This window comes from Nomascus leucogenys, chromosome 7b (assembly GCF_006542625.1).
Source record: "Nomascus leucogenys isolate Asia chromosome 7b, Asia_NLE_v1, whole genome shotgun sequence".
Taxonomy (NCBI): domain Eukaryota; kingdom Metazoa; phylum Chordata; class Mammalia; order Primates; family Hylobatidae; genus Nomascus; species Nomascus leucogenys.
In genome coordinates, this window is record NC_044387.1 from 10,831,135 (window position 1) to 10,849,987 (window position 18,853).

General features: G+C 58.7%; 1 protein-coding gene across 6 annotated transcripts in view; it reads right to left on the reverse strand.

The window, feature by feature from the left end:
* CACNA1I (calcium voltage-gated channel subunit alpha1 I) overlaps positions 1-18,853 on the reverse strand; it is a 132,766-nt gene that overhangs the window by 18,348 nt on the left and 95,565 nt on the right. For all 6 annotated transcript variants that reach the window (XM_030815509.1, XM_030815507.1, XM_030815508.1 and 3 more), the window contains 16 exons: positions 13,401-13,552; positions 12,565-12,750; positions 12,131-12,248; positions 11,829-11,984; positions 11,241-11,334; positions 10,363-10,565; positions 9,233-9,703; positions 8,803-8,903; positions 7,828-7,951; positions 7,510-7,578; positions 6,756-6,940; positions 6,060-6,186; positions 5,677-5,802; positions 3,294-3,383; positions 1,269-1,461; positions 546-697 (listed from right to left, as the gene is read on the reverse strand). In XM_030815509.1, the coding sequence (XP_030671369.1) occupies positions 546-697; positions 1,269-1,461; positions 3,294-3,383; positions 5,677-5,802; positions 6,060-6,186; positions 6,756-6,940; positions 7,510-7,578; positions 7,828-7,951; positions 8,803-8,903; positions 9,233-9,703; positions 10,363-10,565; positions 11,241-11,334; positions 11,829-11,984; positions 12,131-12,248; positions 12,565-12,750; positions 13,401-13,552 (2,547 nt within the window). The remainder of the gene's footprint in view (positions 1-545; positions 698-1,268; positions 1,462-3,293; positions 3,384-5,676; positions 5,803-6,059; positions 6,187-6,755; positions 6,941-7,509; positions 7,579-7,827; positions 7,952-8,802; positions 8,904-9,232; positions 9,704-10,362; positions 10,566-11,240; positions 11,335-11,828; positions 11,985-12,130; positions 12,249-12,564; positions 12,751-13,400; positions 13,553-18,853) is intronic.

An 18,853-nucleotide genomic window follows, 5' to 3' on the forward strand; every position in this document is an offset into this window, starting at 1 on the left:
ATGGTCCTTCCACCCTTTTGCCTAGTCTCCATACACCCAGGTAGTAAAGGAGGCTACATGGTAGGCTTTGAATGCAAATCTAAGTTCCAGACCTGGTTCCACTACCTATGGCTGAGTAATTTGGGCGGCATATTTAACCTCTCTAAGCCTCAGGTTCTTAACATATAAAATCTAGACAAAGGATTCCCCCTGCCAGCCTTAGGATTGCTGTGAGGATTAAAGCGTTCACATATGTAGTGTGCCTTGCAAAGAGTCAATATTTAACACATCACAGTCATTGCCACCCATGTGCAAGCCACAGTCCAAATGCTGCCTCCCTGACCCACCTTCCCTCTGACCATTCCCTTCCAGACTCTGAGCTTCCTGAGGGCAAGCTTGTCCGGCACCTCCTCCCACTGCAGTGCCCAGCATAGAGTCCAGCATGGAGGGGCTGCTCACATCCTGCTATCAGCTAACCCCTTCCCCACCCTATCCCTGGGGTGGGGTACTGCTGAGACCCCACCCTCACCTTGTAACCTTGGGCTGGGAGGCAGACCAGGGCTCACCGTGGGCTGATTGTAGTGCTCCAGGGACATGGTGACCACGTTGAGGCAGATGATGAAGGTGATGAAGATGTCCAGGTAATGGCTGGTGCACATGGAGTGGATGAGCAGCCGGGTGTGACAATAGGTGGCATAGTAGGGCAGCCGCTGGGCCTCTGCAGGTGGTGCAGGGGGAGTGGCACAGACCACAGAGGGTTGGGGTCAAGGGAAAGGGCACAGAGCACAAAGGACAGAAAGGTGGAGGAAAGGGAGGGGGCAAACAGGAAGATGTTGATCCATCCCAGGCCCTGGAATCAGTGTTAGATTTCCTCCACCCAGCCAAAGCACCATGAGAGAAACTGTAGGGGAGGGTGACAAAGAAGGCAGGACATTCATTCTCTCCATCTACCCCAAATGAGCTTATGGCAGGAGCTCTGGGCCTGCCTGCAGGGAGGGCAGGTTTCCCATGGCCCAGGGTGCCCCAGTTCTGCCTTTGCCCTATGCCTGAGCGAACCCCCAACGGCCTCACTCAGGTTGGCAGTGGTGTCAGCCATTGGACTCTGGGTGGAAACTGATGGGGTTCAGATCCCCTGGACAGGAAGATGCTGGGAGAAGTGGCTGAGCCCTGGGCACAGGGGTTGTATCTTTTGTTCTCTTCCAGCTCCACAGGCTCAGGAGGCTGGGGTCAGGCCCAGGCAGAAGGGCCTAGAGCTGGGTGACCCACGCCCTCCACAGGCACCCACTCACTCCGGCGCTTCTTCTCCAAGCGCCGCAGCCGCTTCTCCTCACGCCGCCGCGCCTCTTCAGCCTCCTGGTGCTGCCGGCACTTGTGGAAGTTCTCCACCACAACACCCACAAACATGTTGAGCACAAAGAAGCTGACGATGAGCAGGAAGGAGATGAAGTACAGCAGCATCCAGGGGTTGTGGTTGGTCACGGGCTGCAAGGGGAGTCAGAAAGGGCTGAGGAGGCTGATCAGGCCCTACAGGGCCATGGGGAGGTGCCCATCCTGGCTGAGCCTCCATGGAGTGGGGATGTGTTGAGCCTGCCTCCAGGAAGGCGGCTGTGAGGTCTAAATGAGGCAGCAGGTAGGAAGTAAATACCCTGGGCATGGCACAGTATGGTCCTCAGCCAAGAAAGCCACCTCTCCTTCCCTGCTCAGCGGCTGCCTCCTGGAAACATCTGTCTTCTTCCTCTCATTAACCTATCCATTCATTCACCTATGCATGCATCCATCCATCCATCCACCTATCCTCCCACTCACCCACCCCTCCATCCACCACCCATCCACCCATCCATCCATCCACCCACCTATCCATCCACTCATCCACCCATCCATCCATCCACCCACCCATCCATCCACTCATTCGCCCATCCATCCACCCACTCACCCATCCATGCACCCATTCATCCGTCCAACTATCCTCCCACTCATCCACCCATCCATCCACCACCCATCCACCCATCCATCCATCCACCCACCCATCCATCCACTCATCCACCCATCCATCCACCCACTCACCCATCCATGCATCCACCCATCCATCTACCCACCAGCCAGCCAGCCACCCATTCATTTACCTACCCACCCATCCATCCACTCACCCATCCATCCACCCATCCATCCATCCATCCATTCACCCATCCATGCATCCACCCATCCATCCACCCACCAGCCACTTATTCGCCCATCCAGAAATAAGGCAGAAAACAAGGCGGCCAGCAGAGGGGAGAACTTGGATGCACAGATTCCTTGGTGGAATCCATGTATGCATGTGCATGCGTGCACTGGTGGGGGTGAGGAGACAGAGCAGACAAGGAAATAGAGAAAGATGCATCCAAGTGTTCTCATTCCTCCCACCCAATACCGCCACCCTCACATCCAGCTCCAGAGTCTTACTGGGTGGGACCCCTGAAGCCAAGAGCCAAAGGTCCATTACTGGCCTGGGAGTTGCACACAGCCCTGCTTCCACCACCGAGTGGGCCCTGTCTTGAGCTAGAGAATCTTTCTGTTTCTTCTCCCAGTGACCCCCTCAGTCTGGACACAGCCAACCTTGGTCAGCCACACATCTTGCCTAAAGTCCCCACCTAGCCCCAGAGGGACCCCTGCTCCCCAGGGGTCTCGGAAGCCAAGGCTGAGTCTCTTCCCTGACCTCCTCCACCCAACCCCCCTCCCCTAATCCATCTTCACCCAGCAGCCCTCAGGAGGCTGCACTGACAAGCAGACCTGACAAGCAGGGACACCACTCTTGCTGTAAGCCCCTCACTGGCTCTCTCTGCCCTCAGAATAAACTTTTGCCCCTTGTCATGGCACACTCGGGGGCTTGCAGACCACCTAACACTACCTATCTCCTCTCCCCACCTCATGCCTCTCTCATTTTCTACTCCTCGATCCCAACTCCCAATTCCATAAACACATCACTCTCTCACCCTCTCTGTTCCTCTGCCAGCTGGCTCAGCCCCCCTTCTCTGCCTGCACTTGGTTCTCTACCCACCAGGCTCTGTACCCCTCCAGGCAGGAGGAGCTCAGATGTCTCTTCACAGAGTTGGGGGATTTGCCAAAGCAAATGGAACGATGATTTACACTACCCCAAGGAGTGGCTGTAATGGTGAAGATTCAGGCCAGGATGTGAGGGGTGGGCTGTGCTGACAGTGGGGAGACACTGGAGCTGTGGGTCTTGTTGGCACCAGTTTCAAATTCAAACCACTGGGCCCCAAGGACACCATGTCCTTCCCTGCATCAAGGCTTGGCCTGGTCCCAGCTACACCCACCTGCTGGTCCACAGCAACAGCATCCAGTCCATTGTACATGATGTTCACCCAACCATCCTTGGATGCCAGGACAAAGAGGGACATCAGAGCCTGGGAGACATGGGGAGGGGGAATGCAGGGGTGAGGACTGTGAGTGACTCCAGCTGCAGCCACCCCTCCTCAGCTCTCTATTCTTCTGCCCCTGGGAAGCAGAGGGACAAAGACGTCTTCTCTGTGTGGCAGAGCTGTGCCCTCGTCCAACAAACCTTTCCTAAGGACCTACTATGTGCCTGCCACATACTCTTGCAGTTGCTGTTATAGAAGAAAAAGTGCTGAACCCACGGTCCTGGGTTTTGGTCTCAGCTCTGAAATTATCCAGCTGTGTGATCTTGGGCAAAAAAAATTCATGAACTCCTGTCCCCTCACCCACAGAATGGAGCTAACAAATACCTTTCTGGCAGGTGTGCTGGGAGGGCCAGCTGAGGCTCAACCAGATGGTCCCTGCCATCCTTACTCCAGTGGGTAAGACATGCTTGCCCCAGCATCTGAAAACAGGAGCTCATGAGAGGAGTCAGGAGCCCTGCGTCAGAGCCCAGGCTCTGCCACTCACTGGCTATGTGATTTGGGGCAAGTTCCTCGATGTCTGTGGGCCCATTTCCTCATCTGTAAAATGGTAATAATTCCTCTCCCTGGTTTTGAAAAGGAGGTGGTCCCCAGAACACAGCCACCCAAGGCTCCCACGGAGATGGCAGGTCAGCATCCTCATGTCTCTTCAGTGAGTTCACATCTGGTTCTGCAGCACCCAGCACAGAACCTTGCACACAGCAGGTGCTCAGTAAAGGTTTTCTGAACTGAACTTGAGCACAGCCTCCTGTGCCATCTTTGCACCAGTAGTTAGTAGGTTCACAAAGGGTCCCATTTCACCAGAAACTGCCCGGAGGTCACATGTCCTACTCAGGAAGCCCTCTCCCCAGAGCAGAGGTGGTCACATCCCCCTCTGCGCTCCTGCCACTGTGGGCCAGGACATGCGGTTCTGGAATGAGTCTCTGGCCCCGCACTGGCCCCTCCTTCCCACCATCCAGAGCACCGACCCCTTCCTCTTCCCTTCCCAGGTGGGAATGGTGCCGAAGGTGTCCAGAAAGTGCTCAGACCCAGGAGCAGGGAGGGCAGAGGAAGACCCCCTTCCAAGGGCACAGGAGGCTCCTACATTCCAAGGACCTGCCATCACTGTCTCCGTTGACAGGTGAGGACACTGGAACAGAGGGTCTGGCACTTGTCTGAGGGCACACAGCTGGTAAGGGCCACTGAGGAGTCAGAGGCTGCAGGCCAGGCTGGAACCCTCCAGGTGGCTCCAAGTGCGGAGAACACCCCACGCAGGGTTCCAGGAGAGCCCGATGCCAGGTAGACCCAGAAATGCTCCAAAGGGGCGGGGCTGGCACTGGGGCAGGGCCCATAGGTGAAGGGGGTCAGGAGCACGGGCACAAAAGGCCCCTGGCAGGCTCCCCCTCAACTTCCTAAGACATCTTTTCCCCAAGAGGGCAGGGGTAGTGACTGTCCTGGTTCCTGACACCCTTTCCCTGGGCACCCACTGCCCCTCCAAGGCCCCGTGGCTCCCCTCCCAGGTGCCATTGAGGGGCAAGCCCTCCAGTGGGATCTAGCTGGAGGCTGCCCATCAGCCAGCGGGGGACGAGGGCCTGGAGCCTGCTCCTCCCTGTGTGCCCTGGGGCAACGCACGCCTACGTCTGGACATACCTGGCCTCCTGGGCAGGCCCTCAAGAAATGAGGGCAGGGAAGGGGAGGCAGCCAGCCAAGGGCTCTCACCTGGGGCACTGCCCAGATGGGTCACGCCCGGCAGGCCCCCAGAAGAGGAGACCAAGGGGAAAGCAGACACCAGGCAGGGGTCTGCATGTCGGCAGAGCAGAGAGCAGCGGATGGGTGACGGGAGAGGGTACCACCCGGGGCCAAGGGCTTGATACCCTTTCATCTCAACCACAGCCTGCCTGGCAGGCTATAACATTCCCATTTCATAGATGAGGAAACTGAGGCTCAGGGAGGCCACACCTACAGAAAGTGGCAGAGCTGGATTCACCTCCAGGACTGCTTGATTCTAAAACTCCTGTCAGGGGTCCCTGGGTTGGGGGAGGGAGCCAAGAACCAATGTTCACAAAGCACCTACTGAGTGCAGGTGTTTGCTGGGCACTCTGCACACAGACTCTCTAAGCCTCATCCCACCTGCGGGGTGAGTACTACCCTTACCCATTTTGCAGAAGAGGAAACTGAGGCTTGGAGAGGAGAAGTCAGTGTCAGTCCTGGCAGTGCAAGACAAGCCAGGTCTGTGATTCCCAGAGCCACTGGCATCCAAGAGAGGGGAGGGTCTGATCAGGGCTAGGAGGGCGGTGCTCACCTGGCCCAGGTTGTCGAAGTTGTATTTGTGATGGACCCAGCGGTAGTTGGCGGCCATGCAGTCCGAGCGGTTGGTGATGTTGCGGGTGTCCACGCCCAGACAGTGGTAGAACTTGCCCTTGAAGAGCTGGGGAAAGGGGACAAGGTTGGTGCTCTCACAGGTGAGGGTTGCAAGTCAGAGAGGAACCCACCTCTCGATCGCGTTTTCTCAGCCTGTCCTTGTGCTCAGTCATCTGGGCCCATGTCTGTCTCCCTCCCTGGAGGAGGAGCCCACAGCTGGCAAGGTGCATGAGGTTGGAATGTGGAGTCTCTCCCCTGGCTGTCTGAGACTTCCTTTTCCCCAGTCACAGAGCCCAGTCCCTGCCCAGACTGGACACCCCTCACCTGCACTCCCAGGATGCCAAAGATGATGAAGAAGGCACAGCAGATGAGCACGATGTTGCCGATGGGCTTGAGGGAGGAGATGAGTGTCTCCACCACCAGCTTCAGGCCCGGCGCCCGGCTGATGACACTGAGGGCAGGGAGAGGCCAGGCACACATAATCCCTTGGCCAGGCCAGGAGGCAGCCCCTACTCAGCCCAGAGTCACCAGGGCTGAGCATCCCAGGGCATGAGTCCCCAGGGCTCACCAGGGCTGAACACCCTGGGGCATGAGGACAGTCGCCAGGAATGCAGAGAACGTGGCCAGGCAACCCAGACATGGGCAGAGCAGGAGGCAAGCTGCACCCAGGCCTCAGATCTACAGCAGCAGCAGGGTACCTGCCCTCACCCCTCACTGTGCCCAGCTCCTGGGGGTCCACACCACACCCTGGTCTAGGGACTGATGCCCAGAGATGGCAACAAGCCACTCAGCTCGTTGGGGTCTGCAATACTGGGGTCCAGCTTCAGCCCTGCTCTTCCAGCATGCCCCACCCCCAGGGTCTGCAGACCCCTCCCCCGGGAACAGCTCAGGGTGTCTGGCACTCACTATTGGAGGACCAAGTGGGCGAGTGGGGAGGGCGGAGTGAGGGCCCAATTCGACCCGTGGCTTCCCTGTACAGTGCATGACGCTTTCCCCCATCCACCCAGGAGGGGTTCTCACCGCAGGGGGCGTAGGGTGCGCAGGAGCCGCAAGACTCGGAGGACCCCCAGGATCTTGGCTCCCCCGGCCGAGGCCAGGGACACCACGATGTCGATGATGGACACGAAGACGAGAAAGCCGTCCAGCACGTTCCAGCTGCTGCGCAGGTACGCCTGCTCGCCGAAGTACAGGCCCAGCGAGACCACCTGGGGCAGCGGTGGGGCCGGGGTCAGGCCGCCGCGGGAGGGGCGGGTAGGTGGGCTGGGCCAGCCGGGCTCTGCGCGAGGGGGCGGGGCGAGGCCAGGTCGGCTTTGGGGGGAGGGGGCGGGGTCCTGCAAATGGCAGGGCTGGAGGGAAGGGGAGGGTTCAGGCCCCCCTCTGAGGGCGGTTGATGGGCGGGGACAGGTCAAGGTCAGGGCCCAGCAGGCCGCCCCTTTAGGTTCCGGGTGCCTCTGGCAAATCCAATACAAAGCTGCCCGCCCTGGGAAGTGCCCCAGACGGGATGCTTCCCCTATGCCCCACACCTCTAGCAGGTGCCTCCATCACACTTAGTGTTCCCTGCACCCGTCTGTCTGGCGGGGTTGTGACTCCTGTGAATGGGGGACGTGGCTGATCCCCTCTGGGTCGTGGGAGCCCAGCCCAGGTGCTGACACCCATGGGGCTACGAGTGGAATGAGGCCAATGGCAGGCGAGTGACAAGCTGAGGCAGGGGCTGACCCAGGTCCAGGGGCCCGAGCTGGGGCTGGCAGGGGTCCCGAGTGAAGCCGGGAGCTACCTTCAGTGTCATCTCGCCCACGAAGATGGCCGTGAAGATGTAGTTGGACACGGTGAGAAAGATGCGTTCCTGAAAGCATCGGGAGATGTCCTAGGCCCAGGGGCTCCCAGAGCTGCCCGGCCACTGGCCAGCCGCTGCTTTGGCCAAGGTGCGTAGAGGAGAGGCTGCCACCTCTCAGTTTGCGGAGGCTTTCCCCACCCCAAAGGCAAACTCCCTGTCCCACCTCCCCACCTCGGTGAGGTCTCCCTGCCCCCCTCAGCCCTGGAGAGCTGTCCCTTGGCCTGGCCCCTGCCCTGCCCAAAGGCTGCAGCCACTCACGGTGCTGCCGGCCTCGATCTGAGGCCGCTCCAGGGCGATGGTGATGCAGTTGAGAAAGATGAAGGCCAGGACGACGTAGTCGAAGAGCTTGTGGGCAATAATGGTCTGACACAGGACCCGGAACCTGGGCAGGGTGGGCGGGGGCTGCCTGAGCGTCAGCTGCCTCCCACCCCGGCCAGAAGGAAGGCAGAGGACCCAGGCAGCAGTGCAGACCAGGCTGGCCTCCAGGAAGCAACCCCTATCCTTTCCTCTGGCCAGGTGCCGACTCTACACCTGCTCAGGGTACCCACCTGGCACCGCCTTCTCTGACCATACACCCACACCACGAGGTCACCCACCTTTCCCTGGCACTTGAGGTTTACCCAGCCCAGATCCCTGAGCCTGTCAGGAATATACCACGCTGCCTAGTACCCTCTGCTTCTGCCCCAGGCCTTCCCTCAGGCTGCTCCCTGCCCCTGCACCAGGCTCCTCCTCTTCACAGCCCCTGATGTGCCCACTGGAATGCCACCTGCCTCCAGAGCCCAGCACAAAGGCCTCCTCCCCCAGGAAGCCTTCTGATCTCCCCTCAGATGCAAGCCACACAGGCTACTTGAGAATGGTTCAACCTGGTGCCCAGCACAGTGATGGCCTAGACTAGAGGAGAGCCCAGGAGAGCCCAGGAGAGCCTGGCCACCAACATCTATCTTGCCTAAAGTCCTCGCCTAGCCCCAGAGGGACCCCTGCTCCCCAGGGATCTTGGAAGCCAAGGCTGAGTCTCTTCCCTGACCTCCTCCAGCCAATCCCACTCCCCAAATCCATCTTCACCCAGCAGCCCTCAGGAGGCTGCACTCTCCCCTGGAGACCCCCACCTCTGGGCCGGGAGGGTCCGCTGTGGTCTGGGAGAGCGCCACCAATGGCCTTGCCTGGCTTGGCAGAGATCCGTCCCTCCCACGTCACCCCTACTGTAACCCGCACCCCAGGCCTGGCCCCGCCCACCTGTTCTCGGGAGAGAAGAGGTAGACAGACCAGTCTTCGCGGACCTCGCACCAGTCGGGCTTATAGACGTCGATCATCTTGCGGACGCGGAAGCACAGGGTCTAGCAAGAGGAAGACGGAGCGCCGGGGGTCAGCGATGCGCAGGGCTGCCGGTCTCCGCCCATGCGGCCATCCCGCCAACTGGGGTCGCAGGGTCACCTCAGAACTCTCTGCCCCCCGGGGGCAGCCAGGGAGGGCTTCTCTCCCAGGAGCGGGCCCAGATCAGGTGTGGGCAGTTCTGGCCCCGCCCTTCCTGCCTCACACCTGAAGCCCTAGCCGCTCCGGCCACGCCCCCCGTGGGCCCGCCCGCTCGGGCCCCGCCTCCTGGGGCCGCACCCGCTTCTTTCCTATCCCACCGCACCAGGTCCCCTTCGGCCCCGCCCCCACTCACGTAGTCGATCTCCTCCTCATCCTCCCCGCGATCCCCGCGGTCGCCCATCTTGGTGAAGACGTCCTTGGCGATGCTGGGCATCCTGCCATTGCAGTCCTCATGCCCGGGGACCGGGCCTGCCGCCCTCCAAGCGGCCCGGGGGTGGGCGCCCACCGCGGGCACCAGCTCGGCCAGGTCCACCGAGTCCCTGTTGTCGAGGGACAGCGTCCGGCGGTGGTGACGGTGGCGGTGCGCCAGATGGGGCCCGTGATGAGCGTGGTGGGTGTGTGGGGCGTGCAGGGGTGCGGCCCGCGGCGGCCCCTCGTCCGCGGCAACCTCGCAGGCCCGGGCGCCGCCGCCGCGCTCCGCAGAGAGCAGGGACTCATGCTCCGCCGACGGCGGCTTGTGCTTGAGGCTGTTCCAGCTGGAGCGACGGCTGGCCCAGGCCGCGCTGCGGCCCCATGGTCCGTAGTAGGAGCTCCGGGAGCTGGACTGGAAGGAGTTCCCGTTCAGGGTCAGTGCCTCACAGGCACACCCGCGGGTGGGGCACCAGGTGCCCGAAGGCAGCCTGCACCCCCGCTGTGGCTCTAAGACCACCCGCCTGGCCAGCGGGTGACGGAAAGGGCTTGACCCTAGAGCTCCTCTCCCTGTCCCACCTCACTCCATCTACATCCACAGGGACATGAGGGCACGTCCACCCAGAGGTTACATCCCCTCCTGCCACCTCACTTCCCTTGAGGAAGGTACAGCAAGTTAGGGCCATCTTCCCATTTTGCAGGTAAGGAAACTGAGGCTCAGAGAAGGGCAGTAATTTGCTCATGGTCACACAGCTTGGAAGTGGCAGAAGGTGGATTCAAGCTGCAGTCTGCCTGACTCCAAAGCCCGCCCAGCTCTTTTTACCCTACACATTGCTGCTGAGATGAAAACCCAATTCTCTGCACCAGACCCCACTGGCACTAGGCATTCATTCATTCCTTATTGCCAGGTCCCGCTCTGGCACTGGGCACCCAGGAATGCAACAGACATGGCCCCTGCCTGACTTTGGCTGGGCACCAGAGTCTGAGGCTAGACTGGCAGGTACCTCTCTTCAGGGTCCCTCCACACATACCCCAGCAGGAAGCGCCCATCCAGAGCTCCCCACAAGGACTCACCAGGGAGCGCTGGTCATAGCTCATCCTCCCCAGAGACATGACGCTGCTCTTTCGGGAGCCCAGGGCCACCAGCATGGGGTCCGGCTGCAGTGAGAGTCGGGGGGCGGGTCCCGCAGCCCCTGCAGGACCTAGGTGCCCACCCAGTGGGAGACTGGGGTCCAGGTGCCCATTGGGGGTCATGGGGATTGGGCAGAGCTTGGGATCTGGAGGAGTGAGATGGAGACAGAGGGAGGGACAGATGGCAGACAGAAGGACAGAACAACAGCAAGGGAGCCATGAGACAAACAAACAAGGAAGGAGCAGAAATGGAGAGCTTTTCTGAGGAGGCTTACTCTACCAGGAAGTCTTCCTGGTTGCACCCCATCACAGTGCCTCCCCTCCGCCCCCCACCTGCAGGGCTCTCAGCTTTATTTAGGTATGTGTGGACCCCTTGCTTTCTGTGCTCAGGACCAGCCTGACAGCTCACTCCCATGCCCACTATGGGAAACAAGGCAGAGACTGTCCGCCCCAGTTACAGAGAAAGACACTGGGCTAGGGTTGGGGGATGCTTGTTCCAAGATGCCCAGTAGTGCCAGGCAGGACCAGAACCTACACCTCGACCTAAGGCCCTGAGGCTGTAACCAAGGGGCCCTGGTATGTGGAGGGATGCAGTGGGCTGCAGCTACCCCTGTGCCTAGAATCCCGGGGGTCCATGGATGTCACTGACCTCTTTTTGAGACTTCACATTTTTTTCAATTATGAACGTAAACAACAAACCATAGAGAAGTAGCAGTCCCTGAGCCTGGGCTTGAGGGGAAGTCAGACGCTGTCCCCTCTGCCCACCTGGATCTGTGGGGAAGACTCTTGGCTCTCTAGGTGACAAGCGAGGGCCTGTTTACCTCCGCTGCTGTCCAGGCCTTCCTGGAGCTTGTCAAACTCCTCCATGTTGGATGAGCTCTGGTCCTCGTCCGTGTAGGAGCGATTGGCGTCACCCTAGGAGAGCATCCCTCACGTTAGAATGCAGGTCAGCCTAGCTTCTCCCTTCCCAGCTCCCTCTAGAATTTTTCTATGGGTGTTTCCACCGCCATTTTACAAATGGGAAAACTGAGGGTTCGAAAAGGGAAATGAGACGCTAACAACAACCTAGGCCACAAGCCTACATCTGCCTGACTGCGAGTATCCCCAGAGCCTCAGAGAATGGAGGGAGCAGGGCCCAGAGTCCCTAACCTTGGGGGATTTTGAATCTCAGAGATGGAGAAGCCTAGTCCTACATCCCTGGGGGAGGGCAGGGATGGCAGACGCAGTCTCCATTTGCATGCTTCTTCCTATGATGAAGAGCTCGCCACCCCATCAGCAACCCCCTCCTTGAGGGATAGGTTGCCTGCTGGAAGTTTGAATTGCAGCCCTCCCCCATCCAGGCCACCTCTCCCTCGCCCAATCTTTTGCAGGCCCTGTGGGGGTGCTTCCTCTGCCAAGACCACCGTCACCTCCGCCTGGAAGCCCTCCACCAGGATGGCCACCAGCAGGTTGAAGAGCACATAGTTGCCAAAGGTCATGAGGGCGACAAAGTAGAGGGAGGCCCAGGGGGAGGTGGAGGCCATGCCGTTGTAGAGAACGACGTTCCAGTCCTCCTGGGTGAGGATCTGTTGGGGAGACACAGTTAGCCCTGGGGTACCCCTAGTCCATGGCTAGGCTCTACAGGGAGGCATGGGAGCTGTCAGCCCCACCCCTCCCAGGCCTACTGTCCCATGGCTTCCCCAGCAAACATGAACACACAGAGGCCACTCACCTGGAACACGGTGACAATGGCCCACAGCAGGGAGTCAAAGTTCTTCCTGTCGGGCACCGTGTCTCCAGTGTCCGTGCGGAGGCTGAACTTGCAGCCAAAAATATGCATCCCAAGGATGCTGGGGAAAGGATGGAAGAGGCTCATCGGACTCACATGCACCAAACTGCCCACCCACCTTGTTTCATTCTCAGTCAACTCAGTAAAATGCAGGGCAGGGGGAGGCAGGGCAGCGTTGGTCCCATTTTACAGAGGTGAACACTGAGGCTCAGGGGATCATGCTTGCTGAAAGCCACAGGGGACTGAGGGACAGTGTCAGGCTTCACAGCCAGGTCCAGGTGGCTTTGTCCAGAGAAGCACAGCGGACCACATCCCCCAGGCTCCCGCCCACAGCCCCAGCAGGTGCTGAGGTATGGCCCCCAGCACGGCGGGCTCACCTGAAGATGAAGATGAAGAGCATGAGCAGCATGCAGAAGGTGGCCACGTTGTCCATGGTCTTCATGAGCACCACGAGCTGGCGCCGCAGGGCAGGCATGAAGCGCACCAGTTTCAGCACACGCAGCAGCCGGAAGGTCCGCAGCACTGACAGCCCACCGTCCGCCTGCCCCACGATCTCCCAGATGCTGCGGTCCCGCAGGGCAGGCCCAGGGTACAGGTAGGAGGCAGCAGTAGGAGGCCAGGGGAAGAGGAAGACAGAGGGAGAAGGGAAGACAGAGAGACAGAGCTTCCATCCATCCATCCATCCATCCATCCATCCATCCATCCATCTGACAAGTATGTTGGATGCTGCTCCACGCCACGAGCTAATCAGGGGCTCTTCACCTGGAGTCCATGGACCACCCCCACCCCCACAAGAGGTCTCTGGCTAGAATCCAGAGGTCCGTGGATGTCACTGTCCTCTTTTGAGATTTAACGTGTCTTTTGGTTATGAATGTAAGCAGGAAGCCACAGAGAATTAGCAGTACCTATGGCTTTGTGGCAATCAAAGTAACTGATGTCTTCACATCACGTGACAGCCGATGCAGCTGTTTCCCAATATTATTTATGCCCATCCCTTCCTTGGAATGATAGCAGTCACAGACCCGCTGCTAGATTGTGCTGTTTAACTTTACAAAAATATGTTGATAAATCACAAATGTTTGACTATTTCAATAATTGTTTCAGTGCAACGGGTTTCCACAGCCATCTTATGTCCTTTATATACTGGCTGGGGTCTTCGCATTAAATCTCCCCCCGAGCCACTCTGCTGCCGGGTGGGTTCGGGGAGGGGTACCTGATGATGACAATGATGCTGTCGAAGATGTTGTAGGGGTTCCGCAGGTAGTCGAAGAGCCCAAATGCAGCCAGCTTCAGGATCATCTCCAGAGCAAACATGCTGGTGAAGACCACGTTGCAGATCTCCAGGATGTTGGTCAGCTCCTCCGGCTGTGGGGCATTGGGGTGGGGAATGGAGACCCAGTCAGGCCAGAGGGCAGCTGCGGATCCCCTCTGGACACCCACCCTGGCTGTGTGACCCTGGCAGGTCGGTGTCCTCACCACAGCTCAGTCTCCCCACTGCCCCATGCACAAGGCCCCGAGGGCCCCTCTCAACTCTGCTACCTTGGGGTCCTGAGAGGTCTGCTGAGATGGTGAGGGTTGGGGGACCCCATAGGGCTGACCTTCCACAAATTTGGTAATGAGGCTTGTAGTGCACCACAAGGGAAGTAATTCTGATACCCATTTTACAGATGAGGAAACTGAGGCTTGGAGGCCAGCCTGAGGTCACACGGCTAAGATGCAGATCAAGACAGGAAAGCAGGACAGGCGTCGCTAGACATCACCAACCCATTTAGTGAGCACTTACCACATGCCAGGAACCGTTCTATGCATTTTACAGGCATCACTTCACTTAGCCCCTCACAAGAACCCATCTGCAGGCAGGCAAGGACATGGGTTCACAGGACGCCAGTCCCTTGCCTGAGGCCGCAGAGCTAACAAGTGGTGGGACCAGGATTTGAACCCAGGCAGCCTGGCTCCAAGACTCCTGTCCTTAACCCCCGCCCGTGCAGAACTTTTCTCTCCCCTTCCCAGCAATGGCTGTCTCAGGACCAAGGGTGGCTGGGGACATCGTGCCCCATGAAAGGAGGATGGACACGATGTACCTGCTGCATGCCAGGCACAGTCCTGCACACAGAGCACCCGTGGTGGCTCTTAGCACACCCAGAAGCTCTCAGGGGAGGACATTCAGACCCAGAGAGGTTAGAGGACCAGCCCAAAGCCACTAGTTGGTCAGAGGGAGACTAGCTCCCTCCCCCAACAGCCTCGGAGCCTCCCTCTGCTCCCATAGCTGTTTACCCCTGGTTTTTAACTGATATCCTACAAATGGCATTGTTCAAAGAACCCCAGTGTTTAAAGCAGGCCACACTAGAGGCCACGACTGGGGGCAGTGGGGGAAGTTGGAGGGGTCTGGGTTTGGTTTGGACATTAAGTGGCTGTGTGGTCCTGGGAAAGTCGCTTCCCCGCTCCTCTGGAGTTTAGTTTGCTTATCCATAAAACCAGGGGGTTGAGTGAAGGATCTAATTCATCCAAGCCTCTCCTCTAAGGCTCCTACAAGGCCCAGCCCCTTCTCTCCCCGCCACGGCTCCCCCGGGACTACTGAAGTGTCTGGTGTGTGCTCACCGTGGTGCCAGGTCATCCCTGCCTGAATCACAGAGAAGGGAAACGCTGTTGTTGAGACCTGATTTGACGCCCAACACAAGTTAGCCTCTCCGGTTTACAGATGAGGAGACTGATGCTGGGGAAACTGGGAGGAGGAATGACTTGTTCAGAGCCACCCAGCAAGGATGTGGCAGGGCAAAGGCAGGGCACTGAACCAAGCTGGACTCCCAACTGCTCTCCTGTTACACCACACAGGGACCGCAGCCAAATTCATTCATTCATTCATTCATTCCTGCATGGCTGCCACAGATTTGAATGACATGATGTGCTGGGCTCGAGCTACCAGGGTGGGCAGTGGTGAGGGAATCAGGGCACTGTCCCTGCCTTTGAGAAGCTCGTGCTCTGGGGTCAAAGCCCAGCAAACCAAGTTAACAAACCAAGCCGGTGTGTGCTGATGCCAGGAAAGCAGGGACTGGCTAGGGGAGCGGTGCTAGTGGGGTCAGGAGGCAGCGACATCTCAGCAGAGACCTAAAAGCTAAGAGAGAGCCGGCGCCAGGGAGCAGAGAAGGGTGTGCAGGTGGAGGACCCAACTGGCTGGGAGGTGGGAGAGCAGAGGACCAAAAGCAGAAGCCCCTCCATCAGCAACAGGCAGCCGCGAGGCCCTGACTCTGACTCCATGTGGGTTAAAAGGAGGATGGAAAAAAAAAAAAAAAACAAAAACCCAAGCGCCAGCTTCCAGCCTGAAGCCTGGGAAAGCTAATAAAACTGCCAGCTCCTCTCAAGCCTGGATGAAGGAGAAGGCCCATTTCCATCTGTAATTACATCTGACTCAAGAAGTCGTCCCAAAAGAGGAGGGGACCCTGAGAGGAACCCTCGGTGGGGAGGGCTGAGCCAGGGTCCAGATGCTGCTCAGAGCCAGCAATTTGCCAGCCCAGTAAGCGATGTCCGCGGAGATGAAAGCTGTAGGCGCTGACACTCCGTGATGATGATCAGCTGGCTCCGGCCGCACGCACCATGCACGCACTCCCACCAGGGATGCGGGGAGCCACTGCCATCCAAAAGGTCACCCCGCGCCTCCTCCTCCCTCACAACAGATGTTTCTCCATTCAGCGCACCTGTTAATCTTTTTCTAATGGAGCATCCATCACTCCTGAAAGCATTTCTCTGGGACAGAGACACACAGATGAATATAGACACAGCAAGTGGGAGCCCAAGGAGGAGGGGACATGGAGAGGGAGGGGCGGAGACGGACAGAGACAGATAGACAGACAGATAGAGACAAGGGAGTGAGGGGCAAAGGTGGGGCATGGAGAGACGGAGACACAGAGAGAGGAAAGCAGGGACACAGACATGAAGAAAGACCAGGAAGACGAAGCAGTGACACCATGGGAATCATAGATACGGCCAGAAAGAGACACTAAAAGAGCAGGCAGACAGACAGCCGGACAGACAGACAGTTGGCAGAAAGGTCGCTGGAGGTGGTGAAGACCACCCAATGAAGACGGAGGTGCTGAAGGGCTGAAAACAGCAGGTTCAGCTAGAGGGAGGAGGAAGGGGGCAGCAGTGGGAGCCTGCAAGTCCCTGCCTGATGCAGGTTTGGGTGGCACCAGGCTGCCCAGCCTCTGCCATTTCTGTAGGGGTAGATAAGGGTGTGCAGAGGTCAGCTGGCCCCCGGGAAGCCCTCCAGCCCAGCACCATCCCCATCATAATAATGGCAGCTAGGGTTGATTAGGCCCCTCCCATGGGCTGGGTGTGCTGAGCACGCCCCATGCATTATCTCCTCTCAGTCTCAAGCTCTATATTATCACCATGTTACAGACAGGGAGCCTGAGACTCAAAGAGAACTGACTGCCCAGGGTCATGGCCAGGCTGTGTTGAAGTCAGGTCTCAAACCTAGGTCTTCTCCCTCTGGCCACATCCCGACCTCCACGGCCCAGGTGCCTTCACCTGCCCCGCTTTTCTGATGAGGCCCCAGTTCAGCACAGATGCGTAATTCGCTTGCAAGCCTTTCCGGGCTTCCCATTGCCCTAAGGATAAAACCAGCTCCAAGATCCTCCTGAATGAACAGCCCTCCTGGCCTCCTGCACTGTCTGCGCTGCCCCTTGTACACATCCTTCTCAAGGACTCAGGGTCCTTTTGGGGACCTGTGCTCCTGGTCCCTGTTCCTCTGTCTCACTGATGAACTCCTAGTCATCCTTCAGGATCCGTCCCCAGTGCCATCACCTCCAGGAAGCCTTCTATGACTGCTGTCCATGTTGGTGTCTCTCTCTCTTGGGCCCCTATAGAGCTGGAATGTCAGCCACTAAGCCACCCCATCCTTCACTTCCCAGAGTCACCCCAGACCTGGATTGGCAGTGACTTGACACGTCAGGGGCTGCCAAAGGAAGAATAAAGCCAGCTTTGATCCAGCCACTGATTCAGAGGCCTTGAATGCAGTCCCCTGGGAGCTGGGGCCAGTAACTATGCCCTGGCCTGGGGTCAGCCCTACCCAGGAGGCTCCCCGCACCCTGCCCTGCTGCCCATGCACCCCAACCCTCTGTTTTTTGTTCTCCAAGTTGGTGGCTAGCCTCCAGCTCCACAACGTGAGGCTGCAGGGCAGCCCTGCCCAGCCCAGGAGGAGTCAGGGCCTGCACAGGTGTGTGCAGGAGAGAGAGAAGCTGAGACAGACGCTGCTCCTAGGAGCAATGCCTTCCTCCAGTTCAACTGTCCACAGCTGACCTCAATCTCTGGGAGCCCGGCTCTGTCGCTGCTCACCCTGGCACCTTGGGCAAGCCATTTACCTCACTGAGCCTGTTTCCCCATCTGCCTGGTGGTGATTAGATGCTCCCCCAGCCTGCCCCACAAGACTGCCGGAGGATCACACCAGGAAGAGCTGTGATGCAATGACAGCGGTGATGATGAAGGAATCAGGCCTCCCTGGGGAAGCCTGGCCACCCCAGCTGACCTGTCCCACCTGCCCGTCACACAGCCTGGGCTACCCAGGGGGTGGGAATTTCAGCCCCATTTCACCACTTCATGAGTCACGCACAGGCCCCTGCCTGGCCTACACCCTACCTCACCCATCACCTCCTTCTAGGACAGGCCCTGTAAGAAACAGCATCTCCTGCCATGAGGAACCCAGATGAGCAAGCTGTTCTCTGGGTAATGCCCCCAAGATTTCAGCAGCAGTGGTCACCCTAAAGGCTTGAGCACCTGCAGTCTAACCTGTCATTCGAGCACCCCGTGACCAGGCCCGGGGTCACTGTGCCCCACTTCACAGATGTCACACCCTTGCCTGCTGCCCCTCAGTGTCACAGTGCTCCCTGCCAGCCAGGATGGGGTATGGGGCAAGGCCCCCCCATGCTGCCTCCCCTGCAGGAGAAGGGCTGAGGGAGTTCACCCACCCTCTCCTCCTCTCCTTCTCTCCCTGCACCCACCTTGGAAGCCCTGGGCCACCTCTATCTGTGAGCGCCACCTCAGACAGGGCTGCTCAAAATAAACATGGGGGCGGATCATTTCCCGAAGAGCAGTGTCTGGGAGCCGAGGGAGCGGAGCAAAAATACCAGCGGGCCCATAGTCAGGCCCTGCGCAGAGCCCGGGCAACCATGACCGCCACTGGAGCTGCTTTATAAAGGGTATTTCAGAGACTCATCCTCCCCCTCACTCTTACTTTAATTAATTTTTTGAGGCTCCAGACAGAGGATGGTAAACGCACCCAGGGGTGGTGGAGTGAGGCTCAGACAAGACTCTGAAGCAGTGACTCATCAATGAGCACCTACTAAGCGCCAGGTTCTCAATGCAGTCAGCCCTCTTAGCCACCGTGTGGGGGGATCCGTGCACCCACAATGCAGTCAGCCCTCTTAGCCACCGTGTGTGGGGACCCGTGCACCCACAATGCCGTCAGCCCTCTTAGCCACCGTGTGGGGGGACCCTTGCAGCCATTTACAGATGGGGGGTGCCAGGTGAGGAAACCAAGTGATGCACTCCGGGCCACCCCGCCGGTCAATAGCAGAACCAGGATTGGTTTGTTTTGGAATTGGCTGATTTGGAATTTTTTGTTTGTTTTGACACAGGGTCTTGCTCTGTTGCCCAGGCTGGAATACAGTGGCA